We start from the raw sequence: 25,446 nt of genomic DNA, 5'->3' as shown, positions 1-25,446 counted from the left end.
CCACAGGGTCACGGGGGTCTGCTGGAGCCAATCCCAGCCAACACAGGGCGCAAGGCAGGAGACAAACCCCGGGCAGGGCGCCAGCCCACCGCAGTCAAATGTTTCAATCGATGCTTATTGATTTTTTTCTGGTAATTTTGAGTGAGGAGTCAAACAAAATGACCCCTTTTATTGGCTAACTAAAAAGATTACAATATGAAGGCTTTCAAGGCAACTCGGGCCCCTTGTTTAGGTGAGATGTAATACAGAAACTGGAGTTCCCTGTGTTTATATACACACCAGGACTGATACAGCATTGGAAAACCTTTAAGTGAGACATCTTAAATATAAAAAAAAGAATCGACCTTGCAGGAACCTGCCCGGGCACAGACAGATGGACACAGATGGTTTTGTCACCAACACACGTTTATTCATATTTACACTATATACAATGTACCGCACACAACCCGGTGCCCCAGCACCAATCACCCTCAGTCCAGGCCTCTCACCATCCAGCCTTCCTTCACCGCCTCCACTCCTCTCCTCCGAGCTATGTCCACTTCGACCCAGCTCCATCTACTGAATGGAGGGAGGGAGGGAGGCGGCCCCTTTTAAGTCCACCCAGCCGTGCTTCAGGTGACTCCTGATGAGCTTCCTGCGGCACTTCCGGGTGTTCCTGGTATTCCTTCTGCCAGCACCTCTGGGTGTGGCAGAAGTGCTGACGCCCAGGGCTTCTCAGGCATCTGGGCACCCCTTGGCAGTGACCACAGGCCCCTATAAGGTTGAGCTTCCATGCACCATTCCCATGGCCCCCCATACCAACCAGGGCGGCTGCCCTCTCGTGGTCCGGACGAGGCGTAGTCCCTCTCCCGGTCCTTCCAGGCGTCCCGGCTGGGTACCGCCACCAGCCGCTCGCGACGACCTCTTCAGGCTAAGATTCATTTAGCAAGAGAGGAGAACAATGTATAGTCAAGGTCTTTTGATAAGATAACCGTCCAACAAAGTCTTTTGAAGTTTCTGATGAGTTTTTCCATACAATGTGGTTTCTGTAGTCAGTCTGAGAGATGCAAACAATCCTCATACCTGGCCATAAAACTCTTGTCTTTATTCAAGCCATGTTGTAATGTGTTCAGTTTAAGCCTGAGTTTCACTTCCCATTCTTTTCTCTCTTGCTGTGATCTGAAGTTGCCCATAAGCCCCGTGACTTTAAAGTTCCTCTCACAGTGTCCATGGCTGTTGAAGTGGGCCGCTACAGGAACATCCGTGTTGCCACATTTAATGCGGAACCTGTGCAAATTCATTCTCTGGCGGAGTGTTTGTCCAGTTTCTCCCACACAGAGTGCAGTGTCAGGACATTTCATGCAGATAATTAGGTAGACCACATTAGATGATCTGCAGGAAAATGATCCCCTTATGTGATGTTCTAGTCGGCAGTGTATGTCTGTTTTATAAACGTGGGCACACGTTTTACATCTTTTCTGTGGGCAGGGAGATGTGCCATTTTCTCTTGGCTCACTTAGGGAGCTTCGGACAATTAGTTGCTGAAGGTTTGGTGGTTGTCTGAATGCCAGGAGGGGAGGTTCTGGAAATACATTTTTGAGTGTTCCATCATTGGCTGAAGTTCTTTTGTAATTTTTCAAAGTAATTCAGGGTTTGGGTTATAGGTGACAACAAGGGGGATGCGGTTCTTGCTGTCTTTGTTTTTATCCAGAAGGTTGTCTCTGGATATGGCTGTAGCTCTTCTTATTTGGGTGTCTGTTGTTTTGGGGGTATAACCTTGTCTGATGAAATCTTGTCTGAGGTCCTGCAGTTGGTCTGAGCAAATAAAATAAACTGAGCAAGTATCATATAACTTGGCTGAAAATAATGGAGTGCCTTATATGCTTGAGGTGGAAGCTGTCACTTCTCTGGTAATGGCTAGCACGGTACAACACCCTGGTAATTTTGAGAAAGCCTAGCCGTTTTAGCCCATTCCTCCATACAGAATTCCCTCGACTCAGAGATGTTGCTGGGCTTTTTCAAATGAACTGCAAGTTTCCGGTCCTTCCACATTTCTGTTGGGTTAAGGTCAGGACTTTGACTTGGCCATTCCTAAACCTTTTGTTTTATTCTTCTTCAATCCCTCTTAGGTAGAATGACTTGTGTGCTTGGTGGTGTTGTCTCTTGAGATGTAGTCCACGGACAGATGTTCTGACATTTTCCTTTAGAATTCTTTGTTATAATTCAGAAGCAAGCTGTCTTGGCCCAGACGCAGAAAAACAAGCCCAAAGCCACGTTTCACAGATGGATTGAGGTTCTTTGCTGGAATGCAGTGTTTTTCTTTCTCCAAACTTAACGTTTCTCATTTGAACCAAAAAGTTCTATTTTGGTCTAATTTGCCCATAAAACATTAATTACTCCAATAGCTTTTAGGCTTGTCCACATTTTCTTCACAAACTGTAGACAGGAAGCAATGGTTTTTTGGAAAGCAGTGGCTTTCTCCTTGCAACCCTGCCATATACACCGCTGTTGTTCAGTGTTCTCCTAATGGTGGACTCATGAACATTAACATTAACCAACATGAGAGAGGCTTTTAGTTGCTTAGATGTTAACCTTGGTTCTTCTGTGAACTCACAGACAATTGCACATCTTCTCCTTGGAGTGTTCTTTGTTGGTTGACTGCTCTTGGGTTAGAGTAAATATAGTCTTGACCTTCCTCCATTTGTATACAATCTGTCTGACTAAAGACTGGTGCAGTTTAAACTCTTTAGAAATAGCCTTTCCCAGCAAGATGAGCACCGACAATTCTTTTTCTGAGGTCCTCTGAGATGTCCTTTGTCTGTGGCAGGTTCACCAACAAAAGCGCGATTGACATATGAGCGCCGACAAAACCGCGACGGACAAATGAGCGCCGACAAACTCGCTAACTGGTTTTCGACAAAATCGCGAGAGAGGCCAAGAGAGTGGGACGCGTACGTGCGCATTATGTACACATTATGTGCTAGGTTATAACTGTATTCAAAGATGCTAATTGCACTGAGTTTCGTTCCTCTGGAAGATGTTGGGTCCGCTTTCGATGAACTGAGCGAGAGTAGACCCGACAATCTCCAGAATGTTTATGACTACTGGGAGGACAATTACATTGGTCGATTGAGACGCAATCGACGAGCCAACCTGTTGTTTCCTATCACCATGTGCAACATGCGAGAACGTGTTGTTGATGGCATGCCGCGAACAAATAACTCAGTCGAGGGCTGGCATAACGCGTCGTATACAAAGCAGAATTACCAGCAGTCAGGCAGCCAGCAAGTCTAAATACGCTCAAGTATCAAGGCGCCTTGCAGCAATTCTTCCTACATATGCAGGGCGTGATCTTAAGGACTATCTGCGTGTCGTGTCTGATAATATTGACTTCTAAAATAAACATTATTATATATGCTTTAAACTAGTAATTCATATTTAATGAAACTTTCGCGATTTTGTCGGCGTGATTTTGACGCCGCGTTTTAATGGCCGCTATTTTGTCGGCGCTCATATGTCTATCGCACAAATGTCGGGTCACTCTCTGGCATGATGCACTGATACTACATAAACGTGTTTGGAGGTGAAGCCCTTGATAGAATGCTGTTCTTTTAATATAAAGAGGGTGCCCATTCACTCCTGACTCTTCTCACCCTGATTGACAACACCTTCAGTTTACCTGCCAGGTTCACATGCTTTTGTCACTCACGGATATAGTGAGGACATTTTGCCTGGAAAAGGGGCCTGAGTTTCCTCGAAAACTTGCATTTTGTAATCATTTTAGTTAGCCAATGAAGGTGTCATTTTGCCTAACTTCTCACTACATTAATAATGGCTAACACAGTACAACACCCTAGTACCTTTCACAGATATGTAATACTGGGTGATTTTCCTCAATAAATGACTAAGTATGATATTTTGTCTCATTTGTTTAGCAGGGTTCTACATGTCTACTTTTGTGAAAATCTAATGATGTTTTAAGTCATATTTATGCAGGAATATGGAAGATTCTGAAGGGTTCACCAGCTTTCAAGCACCAGTGTATCCTTGTTTATTTGGCCATATAAACCCTTATCCATGTTACACTTAATGATTTTGTATTCTGCGCATGTCTGTTGCACTCTGTTCACCTGGCATGTGTTAGCTTTGCAAAAGCTTTTCAGCAGCCACATGATAATGTGTCACCAAGATAAATGTCCGGCATACTGGTATGTGTGCTTCTTGCCTTAATCCCAATGCTTCCGGGTAAATAATAATGTAGCTATTTTTATTTCAACAAGAAGAGCATTATGTTAGGTTACTCATTACTTTAAAAAGTGATCAGATCAAATAACGCACATTACTTTTACTGTGTTACCCCCAGCACTGCTCACAAGATTGTGCTGTTGAATTGACACTGCTGAGCTCCGCAATTGTAGCTTAATTGTACAGGCAAACAAAAAAGAGGTGCTGCGTGCAATCCAATAAAAATAAAACTCGTAAATAAAGTGTCCATTTAGTTTTCCTCCAGCTACTTGCTACAGATTTGTTGAAACAGTGTGACTGGGTGACACAGCAGCCAGTGTTCTTGACTCGATTCATGGGTGGCTCAGGTGAAGGATGTAAAAGGGAATGGATGTTATTTACTTAACAGCAAAAAAAAGGATTAAACGTATTTATAAAATTATCACAGGCTTCAGGCCTGTTTCAGATTCACAACGGCTGATGATGGTGTTGGAGTGTTTTGCCAATAGAGAGCTCCATGAAGTGAACTTGCACATATAAATGGAGGTTTTAAAAAAAAAAAACCAAAAAAAAAACCAGGGTTCTGTCTTAACCAAGTTACTCACCTTATACCAGTTTTGTGTGTGGACGTAAATCCGCTCACTGACATCTTAGCTTTTTTATGTCATTTCTCTGAAGGAAAGACCTACACTTTTAAGGATTGTAATGGCCTGTCTGTCACCGTTATGATAGCAATGTGCAGTGTAATACTGTCCCACTAATGCTTCAGAGGATGCAGGAACGCAGTCGGTTCCAACACCGCTTCTATACAGACAGAGGGTTTGTAAGTAATCAAGAAAACATGAGACACCTGCAGGAATTGTTTGCATCAACTTCCAAGGCTTTGTTAACTTTCAAAGCTGCATGAGAGGCATAAACTCTTCTTTTGCTAGGAAACTGGGAGAATCACTAATGACAGAATGAATACTATGTAAAGTCTGGAGGTTTAAGTAATCGTTGGAATATTCAAACTTGCTGTGACTGTCACACCACTTTCTGAGATCAAGAGATCTCAATTTAAGTCATACAATACTGAAAGCACGAACTTCACCATACAGTATACATGATCAATGCTTTGGTGAAACTGGTGTTGATACTGAAGGTCCATGGAATTATATATACAGGGTGGTCCAGATCTATTTATGCAGATCCAGATAATCTGGATGACTTTGATTTATGCGGGGACGATTCCAGTTCGGCGCAAAGGCGATTCTTCATGTCGTCAGTTCGCACACATCTCGATGGTCCAGGATTTTTTGGGTGATTTTCTGTGTAGTAAACTTAGTAAGTTATAACATAATGAAAATTGCATAATTATATCTGGACCACCCTATAGGTAAAAGTGAACATCTATACTAATAAAAGGCAAAGCCCTCACTCACTCACTCACTCACTAATTCTCCAACTTCCCGTGTAGGTGGAAAGCTGAAATTTGGCAGGCTCATTCCTTACAGCTTACTTACAAAAGGTAGACAGGTTTCATTTCGAAATTCTATGCGTAACGGTCATAACTGGAACCTACTTATGTACAAATATACAGCCATAGCCTGCAGCTCGGTAGCTGTGTGAGGCGGAGTTGCGTCCCTCATCATCACACCTCCCACGTAATTGAGTGCCTGCCCATATAAGGCCGTCCATCAGCAGCAATCCAATAGACACACTGCCACTAAATATCCGCAGGTGAAGGACTGTGCTAATGCAAATGCATGTACTCCGAGCGGCTCATGTGAACTGATTGTCAACGCAGTACACAGACAACAAGCAAGAGCTCCAAAGAGCGCTGAACAAAAAACGCATTACACAATTGAGAAGGCAGCAAAAGAATATGAAGCGAGTGACGCATACAAGCATATTCATAAGTGCAGCTACTGCGGAAACAAAGCACAGGGTGTAAACCTAAAGTTTAAATTAAGTTTGTAGACAAGCTGCCGCTGGCGTTTGTCATGCCTACGACAAATACGATATTCGCGAAATACAAGTTTAATGAGAAGATGCAGGGTATAAACGAGACTTTTGATCACTTTGTAACGGAGTTAAAATTGCTGGTGAAGGACTGTGTTTATGCAAACGAAGATGAGATGGTCAGGGATAGAATAGTGTTTGGCACAAACTCAGCAAGTGCGAGAGAAACTTTTAAGTGCCGGGTCTGAGCTAACATTAAATAAAGCCGTGGACATTGCGAGATCGCACGAGATAGCACAAGCACAGCTGATCACCTTCGATGCATGTACTCCGAGCGACTCACGTGAACTGACTTTGCAGGACTGGGAAAGGTAAACCCGTGCATGCAGTGTGTAATGTCTCAGAAAAAGAGGAAGACGAGCTGCTTATTGATGCAGTAGGAAAGGATCAACCCTCTGACGCTGAACAAGCCTTTGTAGACATATCAATAGGAAAGCAAGGTGTAAAGCTTAAGTTTAAATTAAGTTCATAGACACGCTGCTGCTAAATATTCGCAGGCAAATCCACAACTTAATACCGGGAATGCCTGTTAAACATCTTAGATTGACGAGTACCGATTTGGGTAGTGAACACTTCGATGAATGAAACCTGTTCAAAAAACGCATTACACAATTGAGAAGGCAGCAAGCCCCTTGGCATACACCATTGTTAAAAGGAAAAGTGGAATAATAAAACATCCCACTGCCACCAAAGTTTTCTTTTACTCGTGGTCAACTTGACCATATGCTGTGTATTTATTGTCAGCAGGAGTGAGTAAAATTGCGTGTCACTGTCTCTACTCTGATGCGGAAACCTCATTCTTCTCACCACTGACCGGCTGGCTGCATAGCAGCAAATAAACAAGCCACCGCTGATTACCGGCAGATACGTCTTTCATCCTGGTGTCCACCTCCAAGCAGAAGAACCGCAAACTCTTTCTAGTGAAATTACAATCTGATTCCAAGTACAGAGAATTGCAAAAATAACCACAGATCAAATGGACAACCCGTTGCACACTTCTGATACATTTCAAAGAAAGTGTGCGTTCAGCAGGACTGGGTATAAAAACTGTAGTAGAATAACAAAAAGAAAAGGTGAAAAAGTAAATCCCCACAGAAGCAAAACGGAACGAGCGCTTTCAGTGCATGACCCCTTAATTAATGTGGACTGAAAGACGTGGATTTGACAACAGACTGAGTCAGCAAGAGCACAAACAGCTGAGGCGTTTAGAGCGTGAATTGACTTAAAGGGACTGCAAGTGGACTAGGCTTGTATTAATCTGTAAGATGTTGCTGCTCCTTGGACATCCAGAAAGCTCAGTGTTGGTCTCTGTGGTTGAGAGACTAGTGACTCGGCTCTCTTATCAAAAGATGATGCTATCGTTTCAAATACTTGAAACTTTCTTTCATTTATTGCAAACTAATTGTTTTCTTCATCTCTCCCATTTCTCTAGGACCTGCATACTTTAAGAAATAAGCTGTCTGGATAGGAGGAGGCCACCATGTCTGGTAAGAGCAAGAGTCAATCTGTCACCAGAGATTAGCTGCTGTTATCTATACTCTAGCCTTCTCTGGCCTCTGTGCTAAACAGCCTGTTCTCATGAGCATTCGTAATTAGCAGCACCCATCCATCTTCCTGACCTTGCATGGTGTTCATGTGTTAGGCCAGGGTGTACGATAAATGAATGGAAAGCTTCAGGGACAATTTCAAAAGAGATCCTACTCCGATTGGCCCTTGAGCAAGACCCTTAACCTTCAATTGCTCCAGGGGCGCTGTAACAATGGCTGACCCTGCGCTCTGACACCAAGGGGTATGCGAAAACTAACATTCCTAATGCAAGAAATTGTATAAGGGGAAAAAAACAATTTGAAAAGATTTTATTTAATTGCGTTGATAGGGTTAGTTCTCACCTTGTACCCAGTGCTGCCAGGACAGGCGGTGGCTACTGGAGAAGCAGGTTAGATCATTGGTTTTTAGAAACATTTCACAGAATCTAAAGTAAACTCCAGCATCCCTCCACAGTCCAGTGGCATGCCATCCTGTAGACTGGTAACTCAGCCCAGTGTTTATGAAATTTAGTTCCACAGTTTACTGGAGTACCTTTGGCCCACTGCTGTTCGGATAAGCTCTCTGTCCCGTCACTCTGTATTGGAAAATTGGGTTGGGTAAAATCAATGGCTGTGGTTTCAGAGACAATTCGTGTGAAATGTAATCTACATTAGGTGGTGCTGCAGTGTAGTGTATTGTATTCTTTTTAATCTGCTTTGTGGTGGTGCATACTTTTAAAGGTTTATTATAAAATAACGGCTTATTTTGTTGTGAATACCACTTCACTATTAGACAACACTGTATATATTGAGGTATAATATAAACCAGGGGTGTCGAACTCCAGGCCTGGAGGGCCGCAGTGGCTGCAGGTTTTCATTCTCACCCTTTTCCTAATCAGTGACCAGTTTTCACTGCTAATTAACTTCTTTTCCCTTCATTTTAATAGTCTTGTTTTTAAGCAGTCAGTCCTCTGTAAGTATTCCTTTCTTCATTAAATGATAGCCAAACAGAAATGGTTGTGTTGTGTGCTTCCCCTTGGGCAGACCAGTAGAGATTCTGGCCTGCTTTCCTGATCATATTGGAGGCCCTACATCACTCTTTTGGCATTTTTGTGTGTGAAGAACACAACAATTAGTTTAATTGCCAATTCCAAATTGGCATTATACGAGCCGACAGATGACCAGCTAAACTGGGTTTTCAGACTCCAACCAGTCTCTTAATGAGAAGCTGATTCTTGCTGTTAATTAAACCCGTTATTTAATTCCACAGCTTGTGGCTGCTCTCATTCTGCCACAGCAGACATTTCCAAAACTGTTGATCTTTCTGTTTTTTCTAAGAACACCAATGTCAAAATGTTTAGGTGACCTGAGAAATCAACCTTACCGAGACCTTCACCTTTCTTTATTTTCAGATCATGTGGTGAGCTGCTCATGTGGCAGCTTGTTTTGTGTCTCATTGTTTGGCTGCTCATTAAGGAAAAAGAGACACCTAAGGGGTTTGAGTCAAGTTAATTAAAACTGAGGCAAAAGAAGTTAATCAGCAGCACAAACGGCTCACAAAGATGATGTTTAAAATGAAAACCTGCAGCCACTGCCACCCTCCAGGACTGGAGTTCGACACCCGTGATATAAACTGATACATTTAGCAAGCTGGTGGGTCACACACTGAGAACCCAGGGCCTTTTCTAGGCTCTTTGTGACAAAAGTCATGTTGTGTCTTGATTTTGGCCACTAAATTTCTAAAACTCTGTTGTCTTGCCATGTTAACTTAATTAAATTGTAATACTAAACATATTTTTTTAAAGGATTCTCCAGGACTATTGCTAAGGATATCTGCTGTGTGGGACTGGGGTTCCCCCTACTGGCCAAAATCCATTGTGTAACAAAGTATTGGCTCAGTCCATCATTCCATCTTTATTGTTTTCATGTGTATTTTATATTAAGCAAAGTTTTCACATGTCTGTTTCCCAAGGGCACCACTTACTCTAAAGCTTAATGTTGTTGCTTTTATAAGAAAAGACTTCACCCTGCTGTTAAGCACAGTAGTACTTGTTTAAGAAAATGACAGACACCAAAAGCTAAGCCTGGTGATGCCAAGTTCCTCCAATGAAAGGAAAATGCCATGTGCACCTGCTGCAGGTTTCCTCAGAAGGACCCTTCACTCTCTGAATGATATGGAGCAGTTTTGCATCACTTTCATTTCTTTTGCAGAAAAGGCAAACAACTTCCCACCGCTTCCAAAGTTCATACCTTTGAAACCGTGCTTCTATCAGAACTTTGAGGAGGAGATCCCTGACCAGCACCGCACTCTTGTTAAGAAGGTGTACTACTTGTGGAACTGTGAGTAACATGACTGTGTACAGTAATGTGCAGCCTGCACCAAGTGAAGCATTCAGGCGTGTTGGGAGACTCAGTTAGCTGCTCTCAAAGTTGGAGCGTTTTAACATTTTCTAGTCACTTCATCAAAGAGTTTATCACAGTTTTGTTTATTACCTGTTTTTGTAGCCATGATTTATTTTCTAAAATAACAGTGGTAATAGAATGTAGTAGTAGTGCACATAAAATATGTCTTTAATGCCATTTTACAATATAACGTAGCTGAAATTGTTTTTATAGATCGTAGTTTCCGATCAAGTGACAAAAAGATCCATATACTATTACAAATAGTTGGGTGTGGTGGATCTACGGCTAATTGTAGTTTAAATTTCTTAAATGTATATTTTTTTCATAGAAGTATCCAAATGGGTGCTAAAGTCTCAAGCTAAACTTGTTGGCTGCATCTGAGGCTGACCGATATCGAGTCATTGTGGCACTTCATCAATAAATGGCAGTATCAGCCATACCACCTGCTTTTCTGAACAGGTCATCCAGCTGAAGCTAAGCATATTCAAGCCCGGCCCGTACTTAGATGGGAGACCATCTAGGAAAAGCTTGGGTTGCTACTGAAAGAGGTGTTGGTGAGACCAGCAGGGGGCGCTTACCCTGTGGTCTTTATGGGATTCCCAAAGCCCCAGTGCAGCAACAGGGATACTGTGCTGCAAAAATAGCGCCATTCGTAGGATGAGACATAAAACCAAGGTCCTGACTCCCTTTGGTCATTAAAGAATAAGGTTTATCCTGATGTTCTCGCTAAATTGCCCATTCTGGCCTCATAATCATCCCCTGTCGTTAACTGGCTATCTCTCTCACCCCTTTACCACCTAACAGCTCATGTGTGGTGAGCATACTGTTACAATAATGGCTGCCGTCACATCATCCAGGTGGGTGCTACACATTGGCAGTGGTTGAAGTTGTTCTGTCTAAGCGCTTTGAGTAGTGAGAAAAGCTCTATGTAAATGTAATTAAATATTAGTATTATTATTATTATCAAAGAAATACTGAATCTGTATAATCTTTAGGTAATGCAGACGTGAGCTGTGAGGTTGCTTTTAGTGTAATGGAAATGCTGTGTGTACGTTTATTGACCGTAGCATAAAGTGTCACTGGGCTATCTTTCATACATGTATAAATAAAGTTAAGTTGACTTTATTTTTGTATTTTTTATGGACATGAACATCATGTTATTAGTCCGGTTCGATTTCAAAGAGTAGATGTGAGATGCTCTGACTGAGGTCTATGTAAGACATCGTGCAGCCGCAAAGACAAGCGTGGGATGGGGAGGAGGCCGAAGGCAGACTGTTAGCATATAATGAGACCTACCACTCCATCCTTGTACAGTAAGGGATGGTACTTACCTTGTACGGTGATGAATAAATAAACAGTATCATTACTACCATATTGAATAAATTAAGAATATCTGTGAATTGAATACAAAATATATGCATGTAATAGCATGCCTTCCTTATATGGTAACACTTCATCATCCAGCCCCACCTACATCTGATCACACCCCATCCCGTGTCCTGCAGTGAGCTGTAGTTGCTTCAGCACACACGACTGCAGGTATTTTGCTGTTTTGTCATCGGGAACAGCTGTCGAATTAACGAAAGAAGAAAAATTACAGATGCACAAGTTCAAGTGTCTACTCTCAAGGTAATTTGAAGTTGAACTTGCCAGTATTTTTCAATGGGAGATTTAAAAATTTCAAAAATGTGTTCAGCATACTGAATTTGAGATATCTCAATGAAAATGTAATTTTCCTGGAAAATTTCCTTGAAGAAAGTGTGCAAGGTCTCAACAACATCGGTACACTGGGAGGTGAGTCGTTTAATGTAGCCGGACAGGCTGGCATGTCTATTACAGCAGGTGCTTTCACATTATAATATGTTCTAGTACCTGCAAACCCACCTAAAAGAGGGTACTTGAATAATTATGATCTTTACATGCCAGTGTCTGTCAGTGTGTGTGTGTGTGTGTGTGTGACACTGAATATGACACTGGGAGTGAAAATACAAATGTACAAGAGTGCCTATGGGCGTGCATGCATGAGGAGGACCGCCATGAATGACTATTCTGCTGCTCCTGTCCCCTGTAGTGTACTGCGTTACACTGTTTGTTAACCTTATTGCCTGCTTGGCCTGGTGGATTGCGGGTGGCAATGGCGCCAACTTTGGACTTGCGTTTGTCTGGCTTCTACTCTTCAGTCCTTGCAGTTACATCTGTTGGTTCCGGCCCCTGTACAAAGCCTTCAGGTGAGTGTGTGCTTGTTGTTTTTTGAACTGAGTTGAAATTAAATTTAACTGTTGACGGACTTATTTTGTTAGTTCTTTGGGATTCACTGTATTTTGCTTTCTTTGCAGGGCAGACAGCTCCTTTAACTTCATGGCCTTCTTTTTCATATTCGGATTCCAGTTTATTTTAGCTGTCATCCAGGCCATAGGGATTTCAGGCTGGGGAGTGAGGTGAGTGAAATTGATGATGTTGGTTATCAGATGTGTCCAGTTAGAATTATAACAAAGCTGTGGACAATGAGGTAGCATCGTTCTGGTGCATTATGGCTGGAGCTGCTGTCTCACATATCTAGCCCCCTGGATTGGATGTTGTCTGAGTGGGATTTGGATGTTCTCTGCATGTTTGTGTGAGATTTCCTCCGACGTTCCCAAAGATGTGCATATTAGTGTTATCTGTATGCCAGGGCTGCGGTGGATTGGCGCCCTGCCCAGGTTTGTTTCCTGCCGTGCGCGCCCTGTGTTGGCTGGGATTGGCTCCAGCAGACCCCCGTGACCCTGTGTTTGGATTCAAGGGGTTGGAAAATGGATGGATGGATGTATGCCAGGGACCCCTCCCAATTAAGTTTAAATATTGTTTTTGTCTTTTTCCTGTATTTTTAATTCTTTAACACTAGAATCTCTAAAATGTGTTATTTTTTTTGTTATCCACGACCTCCTTAAATTTTCCTGACATATGGCAAGAAGCTGGTAGCTCTTTATCACTGGACTAACAGCCCACTTTTGTTTTGCAAATGTGTGGATTAGCAGAATGCAGCCTGCTACACCCGCCATTCAGTCAGATGAAGGCCTGTTACTGACTCGCATCAAATGTATGTTTTTGTTATATGATAATAATAACAGCAACTCACTACTCAAAGTGCTAAATGCAAGACAGCCACGAGATTTGAACCTGTTACCTCAAGAGTGCTAAGCAGTAGTTTATCCACCACACCATCGGCACAGATCTGTGACAGAGCAGCATTACCACTGTGACAACTGGTTGAAAATGAATGAAAGCATATTTGTGAATGTGTTTATTGGATATTTGGGTTTCATTCTTCAAACATTCTACACTTCACATCAAATTATGTAATTACTAGGGTCACCCCCTGCTCGCTTCGCTCGCCAACCCCCAGGCTGTGCTGTGCGCCAGCCACTTTGCGTCTCTGCCGCTCACGTTGTGAAGAGGGGACGCGCTCACTCCTCCGAAACACCCTCTTACGCGGTGATACAATGGGAAACAAATAGGTTTTTTTTTTTACCTCCTGTTTGCTCGATCAGCTGCTGGATTGCTACTGCTGCCGTGCCGCATGATCTGCATCTCGCGCGGAGCTTCGAACATTTAAAAGCCTGTGCAGCAGCTGTCTTTGTCTTCTACTCTTTGTCTTTTATTTCCGGCCCCGGGTATTGTTAAATGTCTTAGCACAAAGTCTCAGCTTGCAGGACGTGAGTTCTTAATATTTATAATTTAAAAACGGAATAAGAATCTGTAAATCAACATCACATTAAAGTTCGATAAATTCTGAAAAGAATGATACCAGACATATATATGTAGGTTTTAAAATAAGCCTGATTTAAAGCGTAACAAAAAAGTGACACAGAAAAAGGTCACATAAAAATGTTCCACTTTTAGGCTTAGGATTTTATTTATATATATATATATATATATATATATATATATATATATATATATATATATATGAGAGAGAGAGATTGCTATAACATATGAAAACATTTTCTGTTTTAGCCATGTGTTCAGCATTTCTTGCCTCGCATTTCCTCTGTAGCTGTGTTTTCCCAAAACTACCAAAGTTCAGCCGCTCTAGCATACAAACTATATGTTCGTTTTTAAAAGCTTTAGTAAAAATTCAAAGTAAAACAGTTCACAAAAAAAGAGAACATTGATATAGCAAAATAAAAGAAAAGTTTGTGTTAAGAAAAGTTCTGCTTAAAGCTTTAAATTCTTGTTTCATTTCCTTAAGTTTGCTCATTCAGTTAAACCATTTCTAAACATTTCTGAACCATTTAAGAACGGTCAGAAAACTGTATGCCTATCTCATTTCTTTTAAGTCCCTGTACACTGGGACCTGCTCTAAACAACAACTGACTCAATTATCACACTGTATCTTAATTATAGCAAGAAAGTTGTATCTGTTATGAACTTACAGGGGGTAAAAGGCTACACCGTTGCCTATGGCTATGACTAAGCAAACACTAATATGAATTTAACTTAACTTAAAGCATTACCTTCTAAGATTGGCTTTTACATCTTCTGTCGTTCTATATTTACACAGATTGTTGTAGACACAGAACTCACATGAAATGTACGTATTTCAAATCACCATATTTCATTCCGTATATAATTCCTTACAAACGCATCGGCAGAAAAACACTTCAACACATACTTGAACTGTGAAGATTGTAGCAGGGTGATGCCTTCATCTGACTGAGTGGCGGATGTAACAGGCTGTGTTCTGCTAAAGCACACATTTGCAAAACAAAGGCGGGATATTAGCGCAGTGATAAGGAGCTACAAGCTTCTTGGCGTAAGTCAGGAAAATTTAAGGAGGTCAGGGACAACGAAAAAAATTGTAAGCTTCAGGGATTCTAGTGTTAATGACTATTGTTTTTTTTTTTCTTTATCCTTTATATAATTATGTAATTTCTTGTCACATTTGTTAATTTTTTGGTTTAATGAATGGATCAATTTTCTGCCATGTCCTTTGCATTTTGTGGGTGGTTCTCCAAGGGGCGGGGACACTTCTCCGTCTTCATTGTGTGACTACTCACAGCCCCCTCAAGGCCCGTGGGAATTGCAGTCTGTCTGTGGTACATTCTATGCACTTGGTGGTTGGTGATTGTTTCTGGTTCTTGTCCTTTTTTGACTTCTGTATATTCGGACTCTCTTTATGACTGGATTGCCTTTTTTAAGTATCTCCTTTTGTGCATTTCTGGTCGCTGAGCTTTCTTTAGTTACAGAGAATTTTTGAAATAAATCTTTTATATAGAAATATTCTTTGTTTGCCCTTTTTCTTCTCTTTGGCAGGGTTTTATAGATATTCCTTCTCCAGTTTGCCATTTATGATATAAATGGGATATTTAGGAATATACTGTATTTTGTTTAACTTTGATTTGGAAGCACATTTTAGCCCTGGTGTAGGCTGAAGTCAACCAGTCTTCATTGATCTCTGGTTGTGTTGTGTGCTTCCCCTTGGGCAGACCAGTAGAGATTCTAGCCTGCTTTCCTGGTCATATCGGAGGCCTTACGTAACTCTTTTGGCATTTTTGTGTGTGAAGAACACAACAATTAGTTTAATTGCCAATTCTGAATTGGCCTTTTATGAGTATGGGTGTGTGCATGAATGTACCATACAATGGATGGGCTGTTAGAATAAGGCTCTTTATCCCTCAACATTTCTGAATTGGATTAAGCTGGCATGTTATGTTGAATATAAGCACTCACATCCTTTTTCCTTTTTATCTCCTTCTCTCTTTGGTCAAGCGGCTGGTTTTCTGCCTGTGGTTTCTTTAAGTCAAATGTTGGTGCTGCCATAGTGATGTTGATAGCTGCCATTATGTTTACAGTCGTTGCTGCAATGATGGGGCTGGCTATCTTTCGGGTAAGTCTGATCCCTGCAAAACAAAGAGCACATGTGTATATAGTGCCTTTTCATTACTCTCTTCATTAATTTACATTATTTTGGCCATGCTGCAAGACACTTAAAATTCTAAAAGGGTTTTCTCCAGCCTGACACACATACAATAAGGAGATACCAGTAACGGCATAATGCACGATAGCGTGCAATGAATACACTTGACTTGACCGTTCATAGTTTTCATCCTCTTTCTCTGTATGGTTAGCATTCATTTGCTCAGAGGTTGATGCGCTTGCTGCTTCCTGAGCAGCTCTTTTTTTCTCCATCCGCTTCTTTTCTTCTTCCGTCGGCATCTTTTCGCGTTAAAACTGATTAAGTCAGTGTTTGTGTTGCAATTACTTAGTAGGTTTTTCTTCATTTTTCACTTAAGGTGGCGCTTAAGTGTTCAATCTGCCTCAAGAATGATTTAAGATATGAAGAGGTAGGGGAAGTGACGGCGAAGGTGGTAGGGATGAGAACGGCGCCTGTACGCATGCGCCACATGGCCACCCTGCTGGCTGCTGCTGAGAGTTTATTCTACAATAAACTAAAATAAAAAATAAAAAGAGGAATAAAAATCATCACCCCGAAAGCAGACAGTAGACGTCACATAGTATATGTGTATCAAATGTCAGGTCAATAGTTCAAACAGTTTGTGAGCTACAGGTGATTTAAAATCCTGGACAGACAAATGAACAGCCATGGGTAGCGTATTATATAAGAAGAAGGATGGATACTGAGAGAAGATTTTAGAAGCTAAAATTCTAAAATAAAGTGTTGTGACAGGATCAGACTTATATATATATTTCTAATGGGGCTATTGGCATGAAATTGTCACCAGATGTCAGTAACAACCCAAGTAATCCACACATAGTAAGAGATCAAAACAAATAAGTCCATAAATTAAGTTATGTGTAATAAAGTGGAATGACACAGGGAGTAAGTATTGAACACGTCAATGTTTTTCTCAGTAAATATATTTCTAATGGAGCTATTGACATGAAATTTTCACCAGATGACGGTAACAACCCAAGTAATCCACACATACAAAGAAATCGAAACAAATAAGCCCATCAATGAAGTTATGTGTAATTAAGTGGAATGACACAGGGAATAAGTATTGAACACGTAAGGAAATGTAGGTGCAAAATGGCATGGAAAGCGAAGAAACCAGCTGACATCCGTAAGTATTTAGAAAGCAATTCTGCCCCCATTCAGTGCAAATTAATATCAGCGGATTTAGTCCTAATTGATGGTAAGGTTTCTCATTAACAAGGTGTCACACAAGAAGAATCTCATGATGGGTAAAAGCAAAGAGCTCTCTCAAGACCTTTGCAACTTTATTGTTGCAAAACATACTGATGGCATCGGTTACAGACATATTTGTAAATTTCTGAATGTTCCAGTGAGCACTGTTGGGGCCATAATCGGGAAGTAGAAAGAACATTATTTCACCATAAACCGGCGACAACCTGGTGCTCCCAGCAAGATTTCTGACAGAGGAGTCAAAAGAATAATCAGAAGAGTTGTCCAAGACCCAAGGACCACTCATGGAGAGCTTCAGAAAGACCTAGAAATAGCAGGTACAGTTGTTTCAAAGAAAATAATAAGTAACGCACTCAATCGCCATGGCCTCTACGCACACTCACAGTTCCACTGCTGCAGAAAAAGCATGTTGAAGCTCGTTTAACGTTTGCTGCACAACATTTGGACAAGCCAATGAAATACTGCATGAATATAGTCTGGTCAGATGAATCCAAAATTGAACTCTTTGGATGTCATTGCACACACCATGTTTGGAGGAGAAATAGCACTGCACATAACTCCAAAAATTGGTTTCAGTGGAAGAAAATAAAGCTGCTAGAATGGCCCAGTCAATCACCTGACTTGAATCCAACTGAAAATCTATGGAAAAAACTGAAGATCAGAGTTCATAGAAGAGGCCCCTGAAACCTTCAAGATTTGAAGACAGTTTGTGTAAAAAAAAAGGCCAAAATGCTTATGACTAGTTTCTCCATACAGGAGGCATCTTGAAGCTGTCATTACCAACAAAGGGTTTTCTACTAAGTATTAAATAAATTTCAGGAAGCATATTCAATTCTTATTCCCTGTGTCATTCCACATTATTAAACATAATTTTTTTTTATTTTATTTTGGGTTGTTACCAGCATCTGGTGAAAATGTCATGTCAATAGCCCCATTAGAAATATATTTAGTGAGAAAAACATTGACGTGTTCAATACTTACTCCCTGTGTCATTCCACTTTATTACACATAACTTAATTTATGGACTTATTTGTTTTGATCTCTTACTATGTGTGGATTACTTGGGTTGTTACTGACATCTGGTGACAATTTCATGCCAATAGCCCCATTAGAAATATATTTACTGAGAAAAACGTTGACACCAATGTTTATTTTCCCTGCTGTAAAGATATACAGTGGTGTGAAAAACTATTTGCCCCCTTCCTGATTTCTTATTCTTTTGCATGTTTGTCACACAAAATGTTTCTGATCATCAAACACATTTAACCATTAGTCAAATATAACACAAGTAAACACAAAATGCAGTTTTTAAATGATGGTTTTTATTATTTAGGGAGAAAAAATCCAAACCTACATGGCCCTGTGTGAAAAAGTAATTGCCCCCTGAACCTGATAACTGGGTGGGCCACCCTTAGCAGCAATAACTGCAATCAAGCGTTTGCGATAACTTGCAATGAGTCTTTTACAGCACTCTGGAGGAATTTTGGCCCACTCATCTTTGCAGAATTGTTGTAATTCAGCTTTATTTTAAGGGTTTTCTAGCATGAACCGCCTTTTTAAGGTCATGCCATAGCATCTCAATTGGATTCAGGTCAGGACTTTGACTAGGCCACTCCAAAGTCTTCAGTTTGTTTCTCTTCAGCCATTCAGAGGTGCATTTGCTGGTGTGTTTTGGGTCGTTGTCCTGTTGCAGCACCCAAGATCGCTTCAGCTTGAGTTGACGAATAGATGGCCGGACATTCTCCTTCAGGATTTTTTGGTAGACAGTAGAATTCATGGTTCCATCTATCACAGCAAGCCTTCCAGGTCCTGAAGCAGCAAAACAACCCCAGACCATCACACTACCACCACCATATTTTACTGTTGGTATGATGTTCTTTTTCTGAAATGCTGTGTTCCTTTCACGCCAGATGTAACGGGACATTTGCCTTCCAAAAGTTCAACTTTTGTCTCATCAGTCCACAAGGTATTTTCCCAAAAGTCTTGGCAATCATTGAGATGTTTCTTAGCAAAATTGAGACAAGCCCTAATGTTCTTTTTGCTTAACAGTGGTTTGCGTCTTGGAAATCTGCCATGCAAGCCGTTTTTGCCCAGTCTCTTTCTTATGGTGGAGTCGTGAACACTGACCTTAATTGAGGCAAGTGAGGCCTGCAGTTCTTTAGACGTTGTCCTGGGGTCTTTTGTGACCTCTCAGATGAGTCGTCTCTGCACTCTTGGGGTAATTTTGGTCGGCCAGCCACTCCTGGGAAGGTTCACCACTGTTCCATGTTTTTGCCATTTGTGGATAATGGCTCTCACTGTGGTTCGCTGGAGTCCCAAAGCTTTAGAAATGGCTTTATAACCTTTACCAGTCTGATAGATCTCAATTACTTCTGTTCTCATTTGTTCCTGAATTTCTTTGGATCTTGGCATGATGTCTAGCTTTTGAGGTGCTTTTGGTCTACTTCTCTGTGTCAGGCAGCTCCTATTTAAGTGATTTCTTGATTGAAACAGGTGTGGCAGTAATCGGGCCTGGGGCTGGCTATGGAAATTGAACTCAGGTGTGATACACCACAGTTCAAGAGGGCAATTAGTTTTTCACACAGGGCCATGTAGGTTTGGATTTTTTTTTCTCCCTAAATAATTAAAACCATCATTTAAAAACTGCATTTTGTGTTTACTTGTGTTATATTTGACTAATGGTTAAATGTGTTTGATGATCAGAAACATTTTGTGTGACAAACATGCAAAAGAATAAGAAATCAGAAAGGGGGCAAATAGTTTTTCACACCACTGTAAAGATTGGGAGAACTGATATGCTTAGTATAACATAATAAGATTATAAATACAAGGTTTCTCACAGAAGTCCTGCATTGCAATGGAGGCAGTAGTTGTAACAATCATGTAAAATGGGGCAGGTGTAGGTTGGCTGGCCTTCATTATTTCATAACTAAACAAAGCGGCTGCTGGTGAGTGCAGTTTTCCAAGTGTTGACTTAAGAGCGGATTATCTGTCAGGATCAGAACCTTGAGATTTGTCACGTCTAGATTAAAAAAAAAGGATAATGCAGCAAAATATTTGAAATTTACAGTACAAATTGAATGGACAGATTTACAACAACAACAACATTTATTTATATAGCACATTTTCATACAAACAGTAGCTCAAAGTGCTTTACATAATAAAGAATAGAAAAATAAAAGACACAATAAGAAAACAAAATAAATCAACATTAATTAACATCAAATAAGAGTAAGGTCCAATGGCCAGGGGGGACAGAAAAAAACTCCAGACGGCTGGAGAACAAAATAAAATCTGTAGGGATTCCAGACCATGAGACCACCCAGTCCCCTCTGGGCATTCTACCTAACATAAATGAAACAGTCCTCTTTGGATTTAGGATTCTCACGGAAGGGCTTGATGATGATGATGATGATGATGGTCACGTAGACTTCTGCCTTTTAATCCATCCATCAATGTTGGAGCATCATGAAGCTTTGAGTAGGTGGTGGCCTGCCCACCACAAAGAAACCGGAAAAAGAAACAGAAGAGAGAGTAGGGGTCAGTACGGATTTTAGAGCCACCATGAGTAGTTATTATGATGAATTGAACATACAGAGTATCAGGATTAAATTACAGTGAAGTTATGAGAAGGCCATGTTAAAGTAATGTGTTTTCAGCAGTGTTTTAAAGTGCTCCACTGTATCAGCCTGGTGAATTCCTATTGGCAGGCTATTCCAGATTTTAGGTGCATAACAGCAGAAGGCCGCCTGCCTCACCACTTCTTTTAAGTTTTGTTCTTGGAATTCTAAGGAGACACTCATTTGAAGATCTGAGGTTACGATTTGGAATATAAGGTGTCAGACATTCTGATATATAAGATGGGGCGAGATTATTTAAGGCTTTATAAACCATAAGCAGAATTTTAAAGTCAATTCTGAATGACACAGGTAACCAGTGTAGTGACATCAAAACTGGAGAGATGTGTTCGGATTTTCTTTTCCTAGTTAGGATTCTAGCAGCTGCATTCTTTTTTGGGTAGTCCTGAGAGACTCCAATGGGGGGAAAACATCAGTATTGTAAGTTTACTCCCTTTATAATTTCTCTATTCTGAAACTGTTTAAAATGTATGTTATTCAACTTATATTATTTATATTTGTTTGTGATATTGTGTTATGTTTTAAGCAGCTCCAAAGCTACCAAGTTTAATTCCAATACGTTAAGTACTGCCAAATAAAAGGGATTCTCATTAGATTCCAGAGTGTTAATGCTGCAGGCTACCGGGATCTGAGAGGATCAGACTGACCCTAGAATACGCCGTGATCGAGGGGAAGCATCCTGTCAGATTTCACCATTTAGTAATTCAGTAAGTTCTAATGTGAACAGTTTCAGATGGGTCAGGACTCCATAACAATGGAATCTGATTAGGTCAGGACCCCATAATAGTGTCACATTTTAGGAGGTGAAACGACAGGACAAAATGATCAGATGGATTCAGCCTGACGTTCTCCAGGGTGTAAAACTCACAAGCCCGTGAAAAGGCGCACTTTTTAAATGTGGTCTACAAGACTTGTTTTCTAGAGATTCTGTCTCATCTTGTTGTGTTTGCTTCATCACACATTTTGGGGTTAAGCCAGTAGGATTTCTGCTTACCTTGTTAGACTGACTTTGAAGATTAATATTTCTAAAGAGTCAATGACTTGTCTGATTTGCTGCCACTGTCTTGCAGGTACATCGAATATACCGAGGTGGAGGAGGCAGCTTTCATAAAGCCCAGGAGGAATGGAGTAATGGGACCTGGAACAATGCACAAGTCAGAGGTGCCGCCTTTCAGGCTGCCTCCGGGAGTGGGAACACACTTCCGCAGTACCCCAGTGTGCCAAGCTACCCCAGTGATAATTGGAACTGAACTAAACTAAACTAATGTCTGCCAAGACTCCTCCTGCCTGCATTTTGAAGGAGTTGGGTCACATTTCTGAATTTAGATTTTCTTTTTGTGTACTGAATCAGCTCGAAACAAAAGAAAAATCCGTGCAGAAAAGTGAGTGGGTATTTAAATGAGTGTAGCATACACCAGGCCCGTGTCTTCAGGCTTAGCCCTGAACTTCCACACGAGTTATCAGTGTAAGAGACTCATTTTGCATTCCTCCGCCTTACTTAACAAAGCAACAGGTTGAAGCTCGTTTACAATGGAGCCAATGCGTGCACAATCTCTTTTTAACTTTCAGGCATCTTTATTGTATCATTCATATAACATCAGGACTTTTTCCACTGCCCTTCCCTCCATACATTCAGTTAAGTGTTTGAATGGAGGAAAGACTGGGCTACTGCTGCTACTGCTGCTCCAATGCCATTAGGGGAAACTGACATGACATGTATCTGAAAAGTGACCAAGTCCAGCACTCTATTCTTGCCTCCTTCCCCCAAGTTCAAGTTAAACTATTGATGACTAATCTAAACCACAGACTATTGCATTTAATTTCTCCATATTTCCTTCACTTCTTTTTAGTCTCAACTACTTACACTCCACCCTGTCTCTTTCAAACTTGCTGAGCATGTTGATCCCTCCATCATGATCCCGGACTCCTTCTGACATGAAGTTAAGTTAATCTGTTTTCCTCTTTTATGCCTGCCCTGTTCCTTCATTGACCTGTCGCAGTGCAGCAGGTTTCTACACTACAGAAACACAAAAGGGGACTTCAAAGAGCTACTGATTCTAAAAATACCGATGTGTGTGTGTGACCAAAATGAAGAAAACTATACATTCCATGTTTTTTCATCCATATTTAGGATTGTCAGGGGACCACCATTTTTAATGTGTTTACCCATGCAATAAATATCTTAAGGGAACAAGACAAGTCCCTGTCACCTGCTTTGGTCGTGGGACATGCACTTGTTTTGGATTGCAATTCTTGTCTTCTAATCCAATCTCCACCTATTTACTGGTAGTGGTTTCCAGCCCCTAATAATGTGCCTCCTGATGGCACTTGTTGTATTTTCCTTACTAACTGGATCTCTAATCAATAAATATTTCAAAGCTTGTTCTTTTGGTTTCTTTTTTAAGTGTGAACTGGAAAATATTTGAAATTAAATATGTAATTATATTATCAAAAAGGATCAGTTTTTATTGATACAGGGTCATTATACAGACACACACACTGTAGTTGGTCTTTATGCTCTGAGCACCGTCACAAGATGATCGGCAGGAACAATGTAGTACGACCAAATCGTATAATGTTTTATTTTAGGGTGCTGCTGTTTTCTGGGTTCAAATCCTGTACCTGCGTGTCGTTTTTGTAAACCTTGCATGTTTTCCCCATGTTTTCATCTTACATCGAAAAGATATGTGTGTTTGGTAAATGGTGCTTGTGAATTGTCTTAATGTAAGTGGGGCCGACAGTGGAGTGGCATCTTCTCAGGGGTTGCTACCTGCCTTGGCTTAGCTAAAATGGGCTTTACCCCCCCTGCAATCCTGAACTAGCTTTCATGATGTTATTTACTACTCCTTATTGAAAATATCCATCCATCCATTATCCAACCCGCTATATCCTAACTACAGGGTCACGGGGGACTGCTGGAGCCAATCCCAGCCAACACAGGGCGCAAGGCAGAAAACAAACCCCGGACAGGGTGCCAGCCCACCGCAGGGCACACTCCCACACTAGGGACAATTTTGGATCGCCAATGCACCTAACCTGCATGTCTTTGGACTGTGGGAGGAAACTCACACAGACACGGGGAGAACATGCAAACCCAGGTCTCCTTACGGCGAGGCAGCAGCGCTACCCACTGCGCCACCTATTGAAAATGTGCATCTTTTAAAATATATAGAAATGTGGGTTAAAAAGTCCATGGCTACATGAACATTCCTGCATGAGTTGAACACAAGTAGGAAGAACACCATCAATGCGTTGTTTTTGGAGTAAATTACTAAATTGTCAGACATTCTTCACGTCAGGGAACTGATGTTAAAGAAACCAACCACGTTTTCCTTTCTCAAACTCGGTACCAATAAAATTTTCATGTATTTATCCAATCAATCAGAAAAAAAATCACATGCTTCTCTATTCTACCTCCCTTTTAAAGACTTTAATTATTTAACCATTTTATTTTTGTTTGCAGAATTGCATTTTAGCAGAGGTCACATTTACCTGTACACTCATCTAAGCGGTTAGGATGGGGGGGAAACAAAAAGCACGAATAGCACGAATGGCTTTGTGTTTTTTTTTGTACTGTGAATTCAAGAATCCATGTGAACGCTGCAGCCCTTGGACAATTGTGACACTTCTTAAAAAAAAAAACACCTCTTCACAAAGCATCTTGGGACTCTTCAGGCTCCATTGTCTTCCTGCACCTCTAAGGCCCAGTGGGTCTTCTCTGATAGTCAGCCTGCTTGTTCTCATCAAGCTTTGGGACTAACAAGTGCTAAGCTTCTTGTGCTCTGCTTTGTTATTTTGTTTTCTGGTGATTTAAGTAAATAACAGGGAAATGAAGAGTTACAAAATGTGTTTTATGATTTTGTAACAGAGTTTCTCTTCTAAGATGGATGGAATCCTTTTCGGCAACAAAAAGAACAGGATGGAGGCAGATTTCTGTTTCAAAAAAACGCAGTATTCTCTGCAGCTGCTAGCACATGGCCAGGCCAAATCAAATCAAACACAATCGTACTTCCTCTCACATATCCTGCCAGATCTTGAGTGCTTAAAATTTATAACAACTACATTCTAGCACATTACAAATTAACAGGGAAATGAACATTGCAAATCTAAATGTAGGTATATTCCTATTCCCATTCTAATATAATGAACATTTTTCTCTATTATAAAAAAAAAATCCTGGAAAGGAAAAGCAGGGCGGCGAGACGTGATCTTCTCGGAAGACACTTAAAAGACCCGCGAGACGCAAACAATATCAAATAAGCGCACGGCCAGCAAAACACTCAGTCGTGTAAAGGCACGTAGCACACACACACATCCTGTGCTCTCAGCACATATAAAGCACATAAGGACAATACGTTCTAGATGAAACGTCAACGACCAAGCAAAGAAAAAAGAGCAGCGCGGAGAAAAGAGACCCAAAAGCGTTGGAGAGAAAAAAGAAAGATAAGCGATTATGAAAGCAGTGGAATTCGAGAGGCTCAAGCAAACGATGGCTTGATACACATGCAGAGAAAGGTAAAGAATATGA

General features: G+C 41.0%; 1 protein-coding gene across 2 annotated transcripts in view; it reads left to right on the top strand.

The window, feature by feature from the left end:
* Positions 1-23,303, top strand: part of scamp4 (secretory carrier membrane protein 4) — a 30,626-nt gene extending 7,323 nt beyond the window's left edge. For both annotated transcript variants that reach the window (XM_039766885.1, XM_039766886.1), the window contains 6 exons: positions 7,637-7,691; positions 9,942-10,070; positions 12,205-12,361; positions 12,470-12,571; positions 15,882-15,999; positions 21,989-23,303. In XM_039766885.1, coding sequence (XP_039622819.1) covers positions 7,685-7,691; positions 9,942-10,070; positions 12,205-12,361; positions 12,470-12,571; positions 15,882-15,999; positions 21,989-22,168 — 693 coding nt within the window. In that variant the 5' untranslated portion in view covers positions 7,637-7,684 and the 3' untranslated portion in view covers positions 22,169-23,303. The remainder of the gene's footprint in view (positions 1-7,636; positions 7,692-9,941; positions 10,071-12,204; positions 12,362-12,469; positions 12,572-15,881; positions 16,000-21,988) is intronic.
* Positions 23,304-25,446: the final 2,143 nt, after the last annotated feature.

This window comes from Polypterus senegalus, chromosome 10 (genome assembly GCF_016835505.1).
Source record: "Polypterus senegalus isolate Bchr_013 chromosome 10, ASM1683550v1, whole genome shotgun sequence".
Taxonomy (NCBI): Eukaryota; Metazoa; Chordata; class Cladistia; order Polypteriformes; family Polypteridae; genus Polypterus; species Polypterus senegalus.
This window is presented reverse-complemented; position numbering and strand designations above follow the sequence as displayed.